The sequence below is a fragment of the Galeopterus variegatus genome, unplaced genomic scaffold, assembly GCF_000696425.1.
Source record: "Galeopterus variegatus unplaced genomic scaffold, G_variegatus-3.0.2 Scaffold7238, whole genome shotgun sequence".
Classification (NCBI taxonomy): Eukaryota; Metazoa; Chordata; class Mammalia; order Dermoptera; family Cynocephalidae; genus Galeopterus; species Galeopterus variegatus.
The window spans coordinates 144,852-164,321 of NW_007733349.1; the positions used below are offsets into that span (position 1 = coordinate 144,852).

General features: G+C 34.9%; 1 protein-coding gene and 1 non-coding gene across 2 annotated transcripts; one reads left to right on the forward strand and one right to left on the reverse strand.

Moving 5' to 3' along the window:
* Positions 1-2,072: 2,072 nt before the first annotated feature.
* Positions 2,073-18,199, reverse strand: LOC103607204 (transcription regulator protein BACH1-like; the record flags this gene model as incomplete). The annotated part of the gene is given in 5 exon segments (XM_008591737.1): positions 2,073-2,992; positions 13,918-14,124; positions 16,647-16,885; positions 16,888-17,187; positions 17,835-18,199. Coding segments are annotated over 5 exon segments (1,531 nt in total), but the record flags the coding sequence as incomplete, so codon positions are not given.
* TRNAT-GGU lies at positions 7,568-7,641 on the forward strand. Its single transcript has one exon. It is a non-coding gene; the product is annotated as a tRNA-Thr (tRNA).
* Positions 18,200-19,470: the final 1,271 nt, after the last annotated feature.

The window sequence follows — 19,470 nt, forward strand, 5'->3', positions numbered from 1 at the left end:
AACTGAAAACAACATTTTCAAAATTCTGCATGAAGGAAAAGGCATACACTGTATACACATAATCCTGTCATTTGTCTTCGGCAGCCTCAAAAAAATTTTTGCCTTGAAACAAATTTTCTTAGAAAAAACTTCTTTAGAAGTTAATGTTAAAATAGACATAAATGTGTGATGCTATGCAATATATAGAAAATTTCCCTACCTTATGGCCAAAAGACAAAGATAAAAACTTTACCTGTCCATCTGTATTACAACTTGAAAATCATGTAGTTATGAGGTAGTGTAGTTACTTGTATTACATGCTGGCTATTAAAAGTAATGCTAAATTTTAAGAAATATCACACTTGGCAATATTCAGATGACATTAAAATAATCCTTAATGCTAATTTTTTTTATAGGTAGAGAGAAATTTAAACCAAGTGCCTTAAAAATTATATTTGAACTCTGGAGACACCTAGGTTTTATTATAAAATAGTAAGCAACCTTTCAAAGCAAACATTTACACAGTGGCAATTAAAGCAAAAGATCACTGACATTTGCACATACACAAACTGATATAACAAACAGTTGAGTGTACACTGAGGTAGGAAATCAAGGATTCCATTGGCTTGTATAAGATTTTACATTTTGTAAACCAGAAAAGTTTTTGTATTATTTTATATTGTAAAGTTCAAATTTAAAATTACATGTCTCCAAGAAATAGCTACATGGGATGATATATACAGATACACCTACACACGCACAAATTCATTTGTAGCATGGGATGCATTATCATAGAATTACCATTCTCCCTGACAAATTTTTGAGTACTTATGAAATCCTCTAGAAAATAAACAAGCCCAGCTAGTTTTCTCTTAAAACTAAGTCAATAACAGAAATAACTCACATACCACTGAAAAATAAACTGGCAATATCCTCCCCCCACGCCCTGATCAAAAACGGTAACGTTTGACAAATTACTATGAAACATTAAGACTGGTCCCCACATACTCTCATGGCAAAGGTCTCAGACTTGTTCATACATAAGAGGTGGCTGTCTCCCACACGAGCTACACAGGCCCTTCATCAGACTCCAGATGCAGTCTATAAGAGTCTCTCGGTGTCTGACTGTAGTGAAATGAAGAACTTTCTATTTCAAACACTATAAACTACTCCTATGTACCCTTTAAAACTGGCTTCTGCAAATGTTTCTGTGAATGTGAATATATGTAAGTTTTTTTAATTGCTGAGAAGGTCCATAGCTTTCATGAGACTCTCAAACAAGTCTGTAATTCCAGAATGCCTAAGGACCACTGCAAAATGTTATGGAATAGGTCATGATATTATAAAAACATTTTATAACAGGATCAAATAAACACAAAGACTGATTTTTAAAATGCCTAAGTCAAAATGACTTGTGTGCCTTTATACCACACCAGATTTGGGGAAGAGAGCAAGGATTAAACCTGGTTTCCAAATGCAAACTCACAACAGAACAAGATCTAGTTTCACCCTCTTTCACAAACCTGCAGAGTTGCTGCAGATACATTTTTATCTACAATAATGCTTTTTACAAGTAAACCGTAGGACTTCAAAAGTAGGATGATAAATGAACTACACTCCTGGTAAACATAGGCAATTTTCTTCCCCCCAGTATCTGGTTGTCTGGCATTGGTGACCCATGGTGGAAAGTGAACAGCCTTGTATGTTGGTGAGCTCTCACTCATTCTAGGAAGCCTAAGATAATCCTGACAGAGCATTCACTCAGGCCACTTTATCTTGTGTCCTATTTCTTCTTCCAAAGGGACAAGAACGTCAAGAAACAGAAAGTTCATGATGGGCCCAGATGTCATAGAGACTGAAGAAGAAAAATACAAAAATGGAAAATGACACTTATTTACTGTTTATGTAGCCACAATTTCTACAGTCAATATTGAGGAAGGTCAGAAGACCTCACCTTAGGCCAACCACCTGTCCGTTTACTAAATCTTCCTAGTTTAGCTTAGGAGTCAAAATGAAGTCCAATCATTTTAGAAGGAGCAAAAGAGCAAAGCTCTAAGATTCAGGAAAGATGATTTATTTTTCACACTGCAGCTCTACACAAATATTCCAAGTAGCTGACACCCTACTTCTGCGTAGAATAAAACTATTAGCATTGCTTGGGGAGAAATTTTCTTTTAAACCAGTATATTACAACAAGGTCAGATTATTAAACTCCTGCAGGCCACTTATTTAGTAGGAACTATCTGCAGATATTTCAAGCTGTTAAACTACTGTTCGGTACGCTGCAGTTTTTACTCTCATATTTACTTTGAATACTGGAAAGAGTTATTACCAATAGTTATTAGTCTTTAAAACCTGAGTTTTAAAGTCTTACTACATTTTCGCATGTGATTTTTCAGTATCCAGGAGGCAAATCACTTCTGTGTCTCTTGTGGACTCAAGGAAAAATTAGGGTTGACTTAAGAGAAATTCCTTTAAGAGCAAACTAACAGGGAAAAAACAATATTGTTAAGCAACAGATGGCTGTATTAGGCTTTCAAGACTGCCAAAACTTCAGAAGAGAATTAGGTGGCTTGAAGAAGTGAATGCACGTTTACTCATCAGTAGTACACTTATCGGTCATCTGCTGACAGAAATCTGAGATCCCGCCACTCTGACGACACTGTTCCACAAGTCCACCTTGCTCAGAGGCGGCTGTGGGGGTCTGCTGTGATTCCTGCCCCCGCACATAGCTGCACTCACTGTTTCCTCTTGCACTGGGAGGCCCGTCAGATGAATTAAAAATTGATGATAATGCAAGCTCACCATCAGGAGTAGTTTTTCCTTTTTCAGCAATTAAAAAGGAAAGTGGGCAATCTGCGGCTGAGTACTTGGCAAGTATCTGTATTTGTTCTTGACTTAGAGCTGCTTCTTTACAGACTTGCTGGCAAAGTCCAGTTAGGTTCTGCTTTGTCTCACCCAGAGTTGACAAAATGTGATCTCTTTCCTTCAACAAGTTTTCCTTTTCATTTTGCTGTGAAAGAGAACACAATGACTTGTGTTAATTAGCTCAATCAACATTTCTAAGATGATCAAACATTCAATATCTACAATGTCTTCTCATTAAATAACATCACATGAAATTTTTCCTTTCAATTCAATTCAAATATATATTAAATACCGAAGATCCATAATCTCTCATCCAAAACTCTCAGGGCCACAAGTATCTTGGAATTCAGAATTTTTCAGATTTTATAAAGATAACATGGGTGCACACATAATTCCTCTAGCAGGTCTGAGGCAGCACCCCATTACCAAACATCTTTACATTTCTAAGTAAAACACTGAAACAGCAAATAATGCACAAAGTAGGATAAAGACTCTCTATAGTCTGATGTCAATTTGGGTCTGTTTGGGGCCAAAAAAGTTTGTGATAAATTCACACAATTTTCAGAGCTTTCTGAATATGCAGACTGCAGATAAGCAGGTAAGCTTGACATTTTGGATGGAATACAACAACAGAAAATATAAGTACAATGAACATAGCTTCACTACTGAGATTCAAATCATTATAAGATTAAACTAATGACTAACATTTGGTGAGCAGTTACATTATGCCAGATATTGTGCTAAATGTTTTCAAATATGCAATCTCAGCAATATAATCCACATAATGATTCTGTTGATTTAAGTAATATTAAACCCATTTTAAGGGTGGGGCTAAGAGTTTAACATGCCCAGAAACAGAAAAGTAGTAGGTGAGTTACTGAACTGTGAAGAATTTGGGGGATGACTTTGTGTTTGTTGTTATTTTTGTTATTATTATAATTTTAACCATAAAATCTTTTCAGAAGTTTTCCTGGTTCCTGCCTCTCTGTCCACATCACTTATTGCTAGTGACAGCAAGTTTTTTTCTATCATTGTCCTAACTCATCCTTCCTGTTCCACCATTTTATTGCTTCTAAAGTTAGGAAACCAAATAATTAAGCTGTTTATAACATAAGAGTAAATAAATGTTGACAGAAGGTCAAAGATTTCTCTTGTGAAATTTCTGACAATTCTGATGGCAAATCAGAAGTCTGTTCTGCTTGCTTTCTGCTCGGTAGCAGGTTCTGGAGAGTTGAGGATGCCAGTTAATATTTAGATGGGTTATTTCATAGTGCTAACTATAATTGTCATCCTTTAGATTCTTTTCTGGCACAAAAATAGCTAAAAGGGTAAAAAGAACTTTGCTTTATACAAAAGTACTGTTACAGTTTTATATAAAGGTATTACTACGAAATTATGTGTGAGTCCAAATACTGGTAGTTTTTAAATATTTTAAGGCCATCTAATATTTTGAGAAAATATGCAATGAACACAAAGTATTAAATTTTTATGCTGCAAAGTATTCTCCTCCAATTTGTTCAGATTTTTATACAACAGCTTTTTTTAAAAAAAGATATGTCAAGAATGAGAGAGAGAACGTGTATGTAACCAAGATCAATATTCAGCCAGTATATTTTCTCTTGTGCAAAGTCTGTCAGTTGCTGTCTTCCAATAAAATGAGTCTGCAGGTACCAAGAAGGCGAGAACAGTACCTGCACTACCACGTGTCCAGAGAAGGAACATGTTTAATGCAATCAGTACCCTTTCTTTTATGGCTTCTCAGAAGCCAATCCAAATGAGGATGGAAACAAAACTTCCAGAACAAAGTGAGAAATAATCTTTCTTTAGTCACAGCAATATTCAGCCATGGATTCCTCTATCAAAGTTGGGATGATTCTGCTCTAAATAGCAATAGACAAAATTTCAACTGCTGGTTGGTCTTTTAAATCAAATATGGTTAAGCAAAGTAATAGATATTTGAGCTTCCTCCCAGGAATTAGAACCACTACTTAATCTACAGATCCAATGAAGATTGTAAGTATTTTATAACTTCTGCATTTTTACAAGTATACAAACATCAATACCATCTTTAAATATTCTCACTCCTCTCACCCCATTAAATACAGGATGACATCGTTTTTTAAGTATATCCCATAAAAGATGGCTTGCTTCTTTACAACACCTAAAGCAACAGGTACAACCCTGGAACTCTATCATAATTATTTCTATAAACTAAATGCTCCTATCTGTTCCTCTGCGCTTTAAGCTAACTCCTACACAGCTACGTTTCCAGGCAGTCAGCTGATGTTTCCACTTCACTCTAATTTTAAAATACCAATTTACTGTGATAGTAGTCAGCTTAATAACTGAGAGTTAAGTAAATAAAAGTAATTCAATCCCTTCATGAGGCAGTCAGCTGATGTTTCCACTTCACTCTAATTTTAAAATACCAATTTACTATGATAGTAGTCAGCTTAATAACTGAGAGTTAAGTAAATAAAAGTAATTCAATCCCTTCATGACATCATTACTAAAGGCACTTCCCAAACATACTACCAGTGATCTGCTACCTATTTTTACAATACACAATGGTACTTCAAAAAGTTCATGGAAAGATCCAGATTACCTTTTAATTCTATTTTTCCACGAACTTTTTGAAGCATCCTCGTATTTTCATTTTCTTATAAAAGCAACTGTATAAACCATAAGTTTGAAGTACTGTGCCTTTAATCACAGATCTGTAAGAAAATGAACAAAATTGGCATCCTGGTGCCATTCTGCCATTTTCTTATAAAAGCAACTGTATAAACCATAAGTTTGAAGTATTGTGCCTTTAATCACAGATCTGTAAGAAAATGAACAAAATTGGCATCCTGGTGCCATTCTGCAATTTATGCCAACAAAACAACTTTACATCTTAATCCACATTTTGAACAGTTAATGTGCAATATTCATTGAAATATACAAAGTTTTTTTTAAAAAAATCCTAAAGATTACTCACCCAACAAGGCTAAGGAATAGAAGAATTTGGCACCAAAAAAAGCCGGATGACAGTGGCAATTTATTTTAGGGTAAAGAGTACTCACTGCTAAAAAAGAGTCACTTATAGTTCCTTACTACATAAAACCTGTGAACAGATAGTCCAAAGAAATCTATAAATGGCCCTTAAAAATATGAACAAAAATGCTCAATTTTACTTATAAGAAAGATAAAAATAAAAGCTACCATGAGATACCAATTCTCACTATCTGATTGGAAAAAACCAAAGCTGACAACAACTCTTTCTTGAGGCTGTGGGCAGACAGACACACATACGTTGCTGGTGGGAAGGCAAAATGGCACAATTGCTATGGAGGGGAATTCATTAATATCTAACAAAATTACATATGTATTCACCTTTGATTCAACAATCCCACATCTAGGAATCCATCCTAAAGATACATCTCCTTAAACATGAAAAAACAGTATACAAAGTTGTTTATTACAGCATCCCAAATGTCTACCAAGTGAGTGTATGAATAAGCTGTACTACAACCACATTTGACTACTATGTAGCTTTAAAAAAAATCGCAACCTCTCTGAACTAAGAAAAATATTTCCTAGAAATCACTTCTTAAGTGAAAATAGTAAAATACAATACAGTATATATAAAATACTTCTATGTAACAGAAAAGATTACAAGAATACACATAAAATATTAATCTGTTTCTAGGAAAGAAACACAGGGGAAAAAATCCAAAACCTAATAAAAATGGTTACCTATAGGAAGTAGCTATGAACAGAGTATAGGGAGAGGATGGAATCAAGACTTTAAAGTATACTTCTTTAAAAACATAGTTTTAACTTTTGAACCATATAATATCAAATGGATAACACAAAGAATTACTTCAAATAACTTTAAAACTTCCATACTCTGGGATATATTTTAAAACAAAAACCACAAATAAACCTTAAATTTTACTCAATCTGCTTATTGCAGTAATATTGATTGTAATTTTGTGACTATTTTGTATACATATATATATCTTAGGATAAGGCAAACAGTAAATATATTAATATAATTGTAGCCAAGATTTTCCCTGTAAATGATAAGAGATAAAATAATACATAAAATAAGCAAGGAAAAAGCTCTACACTGCTAAATTTGGACTGGAAATATCTACATGAACTCATGATCTCTAATACACTTTTTACTTACATTTACTGAAGCCTGGTAGATGTACACACACACAGACACATATATTGCCTAGTTCTGTCCACTGAAAGAGTCCAGGAGTAACACTCCAGCAGTGGTGTATGCTTTCCAAAGTCTAAAACTGCTAAAAGAAGCCAAGGGTTTTAGAGAAATAAGTGATTCCAAACCTTGGAACAAGGGAGGTAAAAGGTGAGCCTGTGACCGGTGCTGGATGGTACAGTGCTCTAAAGGGGTCCTATCAGAAGGACAGCAGCTGGCCTGAAGGGACTTCTCCCAGGCCAAGTGTGAAAAAAATGTCAAGATCAAAATAGCTAGTGACTATTATTGAGTCTAACAAATTGAATTAGAAAAAAATTAATCCATGAGTCCACAGTGATACTACAGAGTAGTAGGATGAAGGGAAAAGAGAAGGAAAAGAAAATCCTTTTTAAAGTGAAATGCCAGCTAATATACATGTTTTAGTGAAATAAAAGAATTAGAAAAATCACTGCTTCACAATCCCCATTGTAAAGGCCATCAGCCTATGTTAAAAACCAAAGGAGGGCTGGCCAGTTAGCTCATTGGTTAGAGTGTGGTGTTGGTAACTCCAAGGTCAAGGGTTCAGATCCCTGTACTGGCCAGCCACCAAAAAAAACCAAACGAACAAAAGAACCAAAGGATGTAGGATTTGGGGGGAAAAGGTTACCCACAAAGTGCCTAAGTAGTACTTCACAGATCACTGAGCAGTTACAAGGGCAAATAAATATAACTTTGAAAATGAAGAAATCTCGGGCAACTTCTACCTATGCAGGTGGGACACCCTGACCACAGTGTGCCTCCCCGGGTGGTGCAACATGAAGGACACAATACCAGTGAATGTTTTATCTCAGTCTAAACAATTCAAACATTTCCAGTTTATGTGAAATAAAGTGATGGAGGAATTAGTTAAATAAAGCCATGGGGAAACAGACAAATATTAAAAGCAGGACATTTTATAAGAATTCTGGCATGGACTCTTCAAAAAGTTATCGTCATAAAATAGCAGGGAGGTGGGAGGATTTGTTCTACATTAAGAGACTAAAAAGGTTTAACCAAATGCATTATTTGATGATTATATCCTAGTTTGGAAAAAAAAGAAAGCATCTATAAAAGATATTTTGGAAAAAATCAGGGTAATTTGAATTAGGACTAGACATAATATTGAGGATATTTAAATTTTTTCAGGTGTGATAAAGATATTGGTCATATATAAGAAAGCACATTTTTAGAAAAGGTATGTTTACGCATTTAAGGATGAAGTGTCATAACAGTAGCTTTCAAATGAAACAGAAAATAAAAGGAGAACAAAAGAGACAGAGAGGGGAAAGACTGCAAGACAGCAGGACAGGAATGATAGTCAGAATAAGGGGTGAGAGACCATGATCAACCAAGTGGGGTTAGAAAGAGAACAAGAATGACTGACAGAGACAGAGAGACACAAAGCTCCACCAACCAACCAGCATACAGACACAGCCAGATCAGGGTAGGGAGGCACAGCCCTGGCGAGAGGCAGACAGACACACAGGGGCAGAAAGAAAGAGATCAGGACAGACAGAAAGAGAAATAAAGCAAATGGGGCAAAATATCAATGATTGTTGAATCTACATGGAGTATACAGTTATTTACTGTACCATTCATTTAACTTTTCTGAAAGTTTGAAACTTTTAGAATGGGGGGAGGGGCAAATGAAGCTCAACAAAAAACACACACATATAACTCTGGCTCCCTATGAGACTGTAAGTGAGGACTATGCCTTATTCACCTTTGACTCCCTGATGCCTAGCACAACATTTAACATGTAGAGACTGGCAGATACTCAGAGAAAGACTAGCCCTGAACATGAGCTGGGCAGTATGTAAAGCTTTCCATCCTAACCTCATTTGATCCTTGCATCAACACTGAGGTAGATATTCCTCGTCCCATATTATGGATGAGAGATGGTACTGTAGGTTAATTTCCCCAGGCCACAAAAAGCTACCCAGTGGCCAGGTCATTTGACTCCAAAGCCTCCATCTGACCTCTGTGCTCTAGTGCAGTGAGTTTAATGTACACAATGTCTACCTTGGAAACTTTCATAAATTGCATGTTCCTGGGCCCCTCCCACAGGTCTGTGATGGGACTAAGTAATGTCCATCTTTAAGGGGCACCCCCAGATAATTCTGTTGCCAATGGTACACAGACCACATTTCAAGAAGTGCTGCTCAAAGGCATCACGGAGTGACAGAGGACAGATTCCAGAAGGGCCATTAGGGTGTGTTTCGATGGAACAGCCAGTAAAATATGACTGGTTGTGGACAGAACATGTTCATTTTTAATAAAATACAATCTTCACCACGAAATGCAGAACACTAAGAACAGATGAGGTTGTTTCACTCCTGTCCCATCAGAATGGTGTCTGAACACCTCAACCCTAAGCTCAAGTGCTCTGGGAATATTCTGATTTCTGATCACTTATAAGTTGATATCAGTCAACAATATTTGATAGTTTCTAAGAGAAATACATTTTGGTGATATAATTTTTTTTCTTTAAAAAGCAGAGTTCCCTTCATTTCAGTGTTACCTTTTTTAAGGTCAAAATGGTTATCAGAGGTGTGCATTTTCTAACTTCTGAATTAATCTTCCAGAAAAGAATAAAACTGGACTTTGTAAACAATCAGATATAGACAAGAGCCTCATAAACCAACACATTAACAGAAGTTGAATGACTCTTCAACTTGTTTCAAAGACCTTATATTTATTAGTTTAAAAACTCACGTTCTTGGTTTGTCTGAATGACTCTTCAACTTGGTTCAAAGACCTTATATTTATTAGTTTAAAAACTCACGTTCTTGGTTTGTATATAATGCGTATTCAATCCTGACAGTAAAAGCAATAATTAATTAATTAATGCCTAACCCTTAACATACTAAAAACTTCAAAATAAATGTTATCATCAATATTGAATGACTCTTCAACTTGTTTCAAAGACCTTATATTTATTAGTTTAAAAACTCACGTTCTTGGTTTGTATATAATGCGTATTCAATCCTGATAGTAAAAGCAATAATTAATTAATGCCTAACCCTTAACATACTAAAAACTTCAAAATAAATGTTATCATCAATACCATCAATTTATCCACCAACTAAATACACACCTTTTCCTTCCTTCAAAGTTTCTATTAGACTCGACAGAACTTCTTGTTGAGAAATATAGTTTATTGAATGCAAACTAACATCTCTCTCTTGACTCTTCCAGCACACAGACTACAAAAGTGTCCCTTATACATGACATACTACTGACCAACCTGAAAATATTTTAGAATGATTATTCTATTGTTATCAAAACACTTTTTTCATGCACTGATTCATCTGCAGTCTATTATGCTATTATACTACTCTTTAGACCAACTGTGAAAAGTTATAAGATTTCTCTCTAGGAAAACAACCAATAGCCACAGACCAAAGTTTTCTAAAATAAGGGGCCCTCTGCCTGAATATTACCCACAGCAGTGCAATAAATTCTGTGAACTTATTTATATGTTTAATCCAATCAGGCATTAACTATATGCAAATGGCTGTTCAACTATGAAACAAGTAATTTCCCTTAAATAGGTTTACTAAAATCCCACCCAGACTATAAAGAGTAGAGACACTGCTCATCTACTGGCTATGCTTCCAAAAGTAACATCTCAATTTAGAAAAAAAAGAAAAAGAACATCTGTTCACAACCTTCTGTATTCTCAACTTTCCATGCTACTAGGTACAAACCTGTAGCTGTAACTCCTCTTGGTTCTTCTCTCTTTTACAAAACACAACACCCATAACATCACCCAATAACCAGGATCCAAGTAGACTCCATAACATAATACATTAAACATCAAATTATTTTACTCCTGGGAGAAGGACCAGCTTTCTTATTAGCTAATAAGTAGCACATTTTCTGCTTATTTTTGTCTGAGCAAGATGTCTGTGGCAGGACTGAAATTTGTAATGTGGCCCTTACATCTGCAACTGGAGTTTGTATAAATCACAAGAACCGACAGTAGTGTGAAGGACTGAGAGTTCCAGGAACCGGCAACACAGAGCAAGTCTCTCTGATGTGTAAACTCCAACATAACAACTTCTCTGAGGGGATTTTGGAAGAGACTGAATTGAGCTCAGACTTGCCCCTATCTGGATACAACAGACCCCTGTCAGGCTATCTGCTCTGCCTGCCCAGAAAGGAGGACTATTGGCTCTTCTGCTATTTTGTCCCTGCTCTCAAGTCACAGAAGAGGACACTTGAGCCTAATTAATTAGCCAACTAGATGCTCTCCTGCTTGGGAATTCAGAACTGACTAAAACTGTAGTCTATCTAGCCTCCATGGGCAAGTGGAAGTGTTCAGGCACTGTGCAGCAGCCCCTCTCCCAATATGCACTCACCAGCACACACAGCCCTTCTGTGGATGAAGGGTGAAGCAGGTACAGAGATGAACTGAGAGAGAAGAGTCTTCCCTAGGTTCCTAGCACTCTTCTGCTTCCTTGTTCGGTGCTATTTACGAGGCCTGGCTCCATTCTCCATCTTCTAAGTAAGACACATCTATCTCCTTACAAAAAATTCATTCATCTATTCTTCATTCAAGAGTCTGTTTCACAAAGCCAGAGTCCAGATTGATACAAAAGGTAAACAGGATACTGACCACTCTGATTTTTGATTTCATAAAAACTGCTGAGAAACCAAATATTACTTTGTATTAGCAATTAACCAGTAGTTAATCCACTGACTATCTGAAAGGAACTTTACTATGACGAGAGAGGCAATGTTAAGAGTGAGGTACAACCCCAGAGTTTACTATTTTGGGGTAGAAATTAGGAAGGATGTCAAGAAAGAGAAAACTGAAAACTGATCAATAATAACATAGCAATAATAATAACAATAAGTGCATAATATTTCTTGAGTGCTTATTATGTTCCAGGCACTGTTCTAAGTTTTTCAGATGCATTAACTCATTTAATTCTCAAAAATGAGTACCTACTCTATAAAGTAGGAAATAATATTATCCCATTTTAGTTGAGATGAGAAGCCTGAGGCACAGAGAAATTAAATAGCCTTCCCAAAAGTTACTAAGTGTCTGAGTCAGAATTCCACACTTTTAACTATTGTATCTCCCACCTCTTTCTATTAAAGCAAAGGCAGACGGAGCAGAAAGCCCAAAGAAAGTAGCAAGCCCTCTTCATCCTATTTATCTGAAATTTAGTAAAAATATCAATTATACAGCAATCCAATGTCTGACTTCAATCAAAAAACATAAATAAGACCTTTGAGCCAGGAAATAAAGCACTAAAGGGTAAAAGCTACTCTCAAACATATTTGCTTAGTATCCACTTGTAAAATAAAGTTACTGATGAAACAAACTTCATCAGTCTTGTTTTGTTTTGTTTTTATTTTTATTTTTAGGAGAGTAAGAAGACTGGATAACTCCTACTTGTAGCTATAAATGACAATTAGTTGAGGGGAAAGAGCACTATAAGAAGCAGAACTAAGCATTCTAATAGTACAATTTTCTGTAGACTTCCATATAAAAAGATCTCTGTATTACAGTACAGAACAATAGCTAAAGCTCAAAATGCTATATAGTCTGTCTGAAGACAAGTAATTGTTTAATCCAAAGTTGGATAATAAAAAAGAATACTAGTGCTTAAAGGTATGACTGATACATGCTCCAAAAAAACTGGGTAAGTATGAGGGAACTTCAAAAAGTTCATGGAAAGATTCACATTATCTTTCAATTCTATTTTTCCATGAATTTTTTGAAGTACCCTTATATTACTGAATTTGTAACTCTTCCTCTTTGGTCCTAACAACTTTTAATTACTCATCAATATCATATCGGCTTTTTTAATATCACTCATGCCTCAATCAGTAAAACATCTGGTATCTCCTTCATCCTTTTATATATTTACACTTGGTCTTTTTACATAAATAAAGTATATGCACAACATATAAACAATAAATTTTTATTTTCAACTTTTCTTGAAGGTTTATAAAGATTGGATTATTTTTCTAAATTGTTGCTGTTTAATTGCCATTCATACCTAGAATGTTCACGTTTGAAGACTTGCTACAATCACAACTTTATGCTTTCACCAATAATTAACAAGGACACCCAACTGCTTATTTAAGGAATATTTTTACTACTTCTAGGTTATTTGCCTACTGTCTTTAACCATATTTTCCCCCTTAGCTGGCTGTACTATCATAGTTGACCTTTTGAAACAGAGCAAAATAATCCATTTTTCGGTTAATTTGTATTTTGATGCTGGAATAGAAAATAAGACTCAATAAGCAGTCACTCTTCTCACTTAGGATCTCATCAGATCTTAAAATTTTCTATTCTCATCACCATATCATATCAGAATTTCTTCCCTTAGATGAAAGAGCCTGGTTAGTCTGTTCATTTTGGGTATCAACTAAAACAAGTTATTCAGGTCTATAGTTCATTTAAACAACTGGAACATTAGCTTTTACAGACACCAAACATGTCATGAAGAAATTTAAGTGATTTATAATTTCTTTTATCTTTATTCAACCACGAAGAATTAGATAGTAAAATCATCGTTAATTTGTAAATGATTTATTTTTTAAAAAAGCACCCAGAAATAATTCTCAAGTTACATATCATAGTATATCATGCTAAAAATATAGAATATTTACATAAGTAAAATAGTCTATGAAAACCCTATTTTTTATTTCCTTATCTTTCTGAAAATGCCACATAATTTTTCATAATTGATGTATTTAAAAATTAATACATAATTGAGCATTATATCTGGTCTAGGAATTCAAATAGCTATGTCCTCTACAAAGAAGAAAGTGGTGGAATTAAAATCGTAACAAGAAGCAGCTTGTCCACTTACCAGTTTCTCAATTTCTGATTCAAGATTCTGGATACAATCAAGTTTTCTCTTGCGACAGCGCTGCGCAGCAATTCTGTTTTTACTTCTTCTTCGAATATCATGGATACAATCCAGTTGTTCTGGAGTCAGCTTATGCATTTTCAACAAAGATTGAAAATCATTTCTAGAAAGTGAAATTATTCGTTGGGCATTAAATGGCAGTTTTACCTGGAATGTGAAATAAACATTAGTAGCTTCTATTGTATTTTATAGTTACAATTAAATCTAGGAGGACAAAGATATACATCTAGGTCTTTCAAAGAACTTCATTTAGATGTTCAAAAAATAGGCCTTGACTCACAACTTCTATATAATCTATTATAACCAAAACTGATCATTTAATTGATATTTCTAATCTATTCTGGAGTGCAGAAGACAAATAAATCAAGAAGCAGATACTTTCAGCAAATCAAAAATATTAACATAAATACTAACATACTTAAAATGGAAAGATAAAATTTATTTTACTATTGCAAGTTAATACTCCACTAGTACCTGTAAGCCTCTTTCTAAAGTGTTTTTAATATGTTTTTGCTCAACCCCACAATAAAATTTTATTCTTTGAAAATGTCTATGTAGCACTGACTTAATATTGGTATGATTATGCTAGTAATTTATAAAGCATTTCAGAAAACCTATTTTTCTGTCAAGAAAACGGTAGCTTCACATAACTTATTTTAAAAGCTACACATTTCACTTGCCGATATAGAAAAGGTTAGAAAAACCTTATGAATATTTTAAAGTCATTTCCAACATACTTAAGTTTAGAGAAAGGACAAAATTTTTTTAAAAACACAAATGGAACACTGGTCAGTCCGGCAACCTATTTAGCTTGCCTTTCAAGCTTACAGAAATTAATTATAAAATATGTTCTAAATTTTTTTAAATGTTTTATTTTTAACATTCTTTTCATAGTAATTCTAAATTCTGTGTTTATAAATGTAACAAAAATCTATAGATATAACCCATGCATACATATTAATTGTTAAATTAAATCATCAATCCACCTCCTTCAAAAGCCCCAGGGGAGGGAAGAAAAGCTTCTTTCAAGCATTTTGTCTAACAGCTACAAAACCAAAGAAAATGCTAAAGAATGGAATGTAGAAAAATTGGAACCTTTGTACACTGTTGGTGGGAAAACGGTGCAGGTGCTATAGAAGACAGTACAGAGAGTCCTCAGAAAATTAAAAATGTAACTAACATAGGATCCAGGAATCTCACTCCTAGGCATTTATCTAAGAGAACTGAAATCAGGATCTTAAGAGATATCTAAACTCCTATGTTCATTGCAGCATTTTTCACAATAGCCAAGATATGGAAACAAACTAAATGTCCATGGACAAATGAGTGGATAAAGGTGGTGTGTGTATATGATAAAATCCTAGTCAACCATAAATGAAGGAAATCCTGTCATTTGCTACAATATGGATAGATTTGGAGGTCCTTACGCTAAGTAAAATAAGCCAGACAGAAGAGCAAATCCTACAAGATCCCACTTATATAAGGTATCTTAAATAGTCAAATTCACAGAAACATAGACTAGAATAGGGGCTGCCAGAGGCAGAGAAGTGGGACAGGGGAAAAGGGGGAATTGCTGTTCAATGGGTAAAGTTTCAGTTACACAAGATGAGTAAGTTCTAGAGATCTGCTGGACAAGACTGTATCTGTAGTTAACACCACCATATCGTGCACTTAGAAATTTGTTACAAGGGTAGATCTCATGTTTAGTGTTCTTACTACAATAAAAATAAATAAAATAAAACATAAGAAAGGAGTAAAATGCAATGGGTAAAATAGAAAAATAATTTGTATTTTAAAAAAGTGCAAATTGCAACTAAAAAAAAGAAAACAACATTTGAGAACTAAACAAAATCATATTAAAAAGATAAAAATTTTCGAAAAAAGAACAGGCCCTTACTATTACTAAAATTTTAGTAATATTTTACAGAAAGCAGTTAGCAAGTACAAACTTTTGTACACAGACCAAGCTTGGTATGGTTAATACCACATCAGCTACATATAATTCATGCTAAATTATTAAAGCATTCATTAAACTAATAGCTAAAGTGGCTAAGGGAAAACAAAACAAAAATCAATGGCCATGAAAAACTACGTCCAAGACAAGTAGAAGCCACATCAGCTACATATAATTCATGCTAAATTATTAAAGCATTCATTAAACTAATAGCTAAAGTGGCGAAGGGAAAACAAAACAAAAATCAATGGCCATGAAAAACTACGTCCAAGACAAGTAGAAGCCACATTACTACAACTAGTTACTGTCAAATCTATGCTCAGTGACTAGTCCCAGGTCTAGAGATCCACGTGACAATGAACAAGACTGAGTATATGCTGCATTTTTCTAGGAGCTATCATGTAATGATCATAGAATCATCATTCTTTCTCCTCTTGGAACCTGGCATTTGATATAACAGTTAAACAGCCAATGTGTGAATCTACTCCATGGTTAATACAAATACACCTACTTGAAACACACAAACACAGAAGTCCTTCAAACTTCATCTCATTCTTTTGGTATTTACCACATGATCCTACAATTACCTGTGTATGAGTTTCTTCCTCCCTCCCAGAGCCTGCTCATATCCCTACTGGTGCAACAGGAGCTGACCCAGAGTAAATCGCAGTTAATCGGTGTTAAAATAATGAATTAAGAACATACTCCTGCTCACCTCACATTCTTGTTCTCTGGCTGAACATGATTCACTGTCTCCTTCTGTGTCTGTCTCAGAGTCATCTCCCAAGCTAATCACACAAGCATATGGACAAGGTTCTTGCTGGGGTTCTGAAACATAATCATCGTTTCCAATTTCCAAATTGCTTGAACAGCCTTCAGTACTCAGAGTACTTATGAAAGGGCAGTTGACAGAACTTAATGTCGTAAAAGTCCTCTGACCTGGTTCTGGGCTCTGCTGATCCTGATACCGAACCAGGGACACTCAGACCCCTTCTGTGAGTAGATCTGTTCAGAGCCATCTTTGGCCACAGCAGGTGACAGCTGCATTTGGCAAGGAGAGTCTGTGCTGCAAATGTCACTCCAGAAGCCTTTTGCTAGGTGTTCTGCCACTTCTCGTTCCACACTACTCCGATCGCTAGATGCAAGGCTACTATCTTCTCTGGGGCCCGAGTCAGATTTCAAATGTAAATCTTGACTTTCACCAAACGTTTTCTCTTCTGCAACATCTGGACCTGACAAAGGCTTTTCTGCTAACACTGTTATGATAAAATCCTAGTCAACCATAAATGAAGGAAATCCTGTCATTTGCTACAATATGGATAGATTTGGAGGTCCTTACGCTAAGTAAAATAAGCCAGACAGAAGAGCAAATCCTACAAGATCCCACTTATATAAGGTATCTTAAATAGTCAAATTCACAGAAACATAGACTAGAATAGGGGCTGCCAGAGGCAGAGAAGTGGGACAGGGGAAAAGGGGGAATTGCTGTTCAATGGGTAAAGTTTCAGTTACACAAGATGAGTAAGTTCTAGAGATCTGCTGGACAAGACTGTATCTGTAGTTAACACCACCATATCGTGCACTTAGAAATTTGTTACAAGGGTAGATCTCATGTTTAGTGTTCTTACTACAATAAAAATAAATAAAATAAAACATAAGAAAGGAGTAAAATGCAATGGGTAAAATAGAAAAATAATTTGTATTTTAAAAAAGTGCAAATTGCAACTAAAAAAAAGAAAACAACATTTGAGAACTAAACAAAATCATATTAAAAAGATAAAAATTTTCGAAAAAAGAACAGGCCCTTACTATTACTAAAATTTTAGTAATATTTTACAGAAAGCAGTTAGCAAGTACAAACTTTTGTACACAGACCAAGCTTGGTATGGTTAATACCATTTACATTGAGGAGTCTGAACATTTTTATTTTCCAGAAACTCCTCCACTTCATCAATTTCTAGATCCCTCTGGTCCAAAAGTGAAAACTTAAGGTCTGTTTTCTGACAGTGTGAGGAGAAGCATTTTTTTCTTGGGCATTCCTGCTGGTCTGCAGTGGAGTCCAAAAACTTAAATTTGAGAAACTGAAAGCAAGATTCCTCAATATTATGTACACTTAAAAATTCCACACACTTGCACACTTCATCCACATTGTCTTTATTTAAAATCAGTTTAGCAGTGTAGGCAAACTGAATTAGAGGTTCAAATCCTTTAACTGTCACCTCTTCTGGTAGAGTAATATTAAGCTCTGCATTGGCCTGCCCTACAATCCTCGGTTAATATACAAAATAAAAACAAACACATCACTTGAAAGCTGGCCAGTAGATAAAAACAAGGGAAACAGAGGGGAATAGAGAGACGTATAACTTATTTGTAATAATTATAAACAGGTATTTTAATTTGATAAGAAAAATATTCTTCTAGAAAATGTAAAACAAGGGAACCTGAAAAATCATGCTTATCACACCCTAGTCATTGGGACCACACCCTCCACTTTACAGATTCCACTCTTAATTGCACATAAACTATGGTTTACTCACATGAAGTAAACATAAGACATTACCACAGTTTTCCCAAGTTAGTGAAAATAAATCATCTGTGAAATAAAGCAGGAGGGACACCACTTGCAACACACACAGTGAAGTACTAGGTGTCTGTTGTTAGCCCAGGTCCACACAGACACTATATTCCAAATAACTCCAACCACTATAAACTACAAAAGTGGAATTTTTAAGGGTAAAAAAATTATGCATGAGGCACTTACAAAGAAGACCTGACCCATAACAAATGCACGATAAATGGTAACTATCATCTTTATCTCATGCCAAAAATTTGTAATAATAAAATTTTAAAAGATTAAAACTAAAGAAGTAATTTAAGGGAATTTCTAAAAATCATGCCTCAGTACTGTTTCAGCAAAGATTCATAAGCTCTAGGTAACAAAACTTGCACATTTACATTGAACCTGCCTCTGCAAGTGAAGGACAAATGGAACCTGCTGAAGTGCAGAGAAAGACTCATGCTGGGTTAAAAATACAAGATTAATTTTAAAACAATGAGTTCCTACAAGAGTGATCAAGATATTATTACTTGTGATTTTCTAAAAAACATGCTAAGCTACGAGTATTTAACTTTTAAATGGTTAAAATAAAAAAGTGACACCACCAAATGCTGCCAGGGACGCAGAGAAACTGGATCACTCACACATTGCTGGTGGGATGTAAAATGGTAAGGCCACTTTGAAAAACAGTTTGGTAGCTTCTTACAAAACTAAACATGCAATTACCACATGACCCAGCAATTGCACTCCTGGTCATTTATTGCAGAAAAATGAGAACTTATGTTCTTGTAAAAACCTATACACAAATACATTAATGTTGACAGCAACTTTATTAGTAATAGGCAAAAACTGGAATTAGCCTGATTTTCTTCAATAGGTGAAAAAGTTTTAAAAAAAAAAGAAAGAAAGCTAGTACATCCATACTATGGAGTACTACTCAGCAATTAAAAGAAACAAACTATTAATACAAACAACTTGGGTA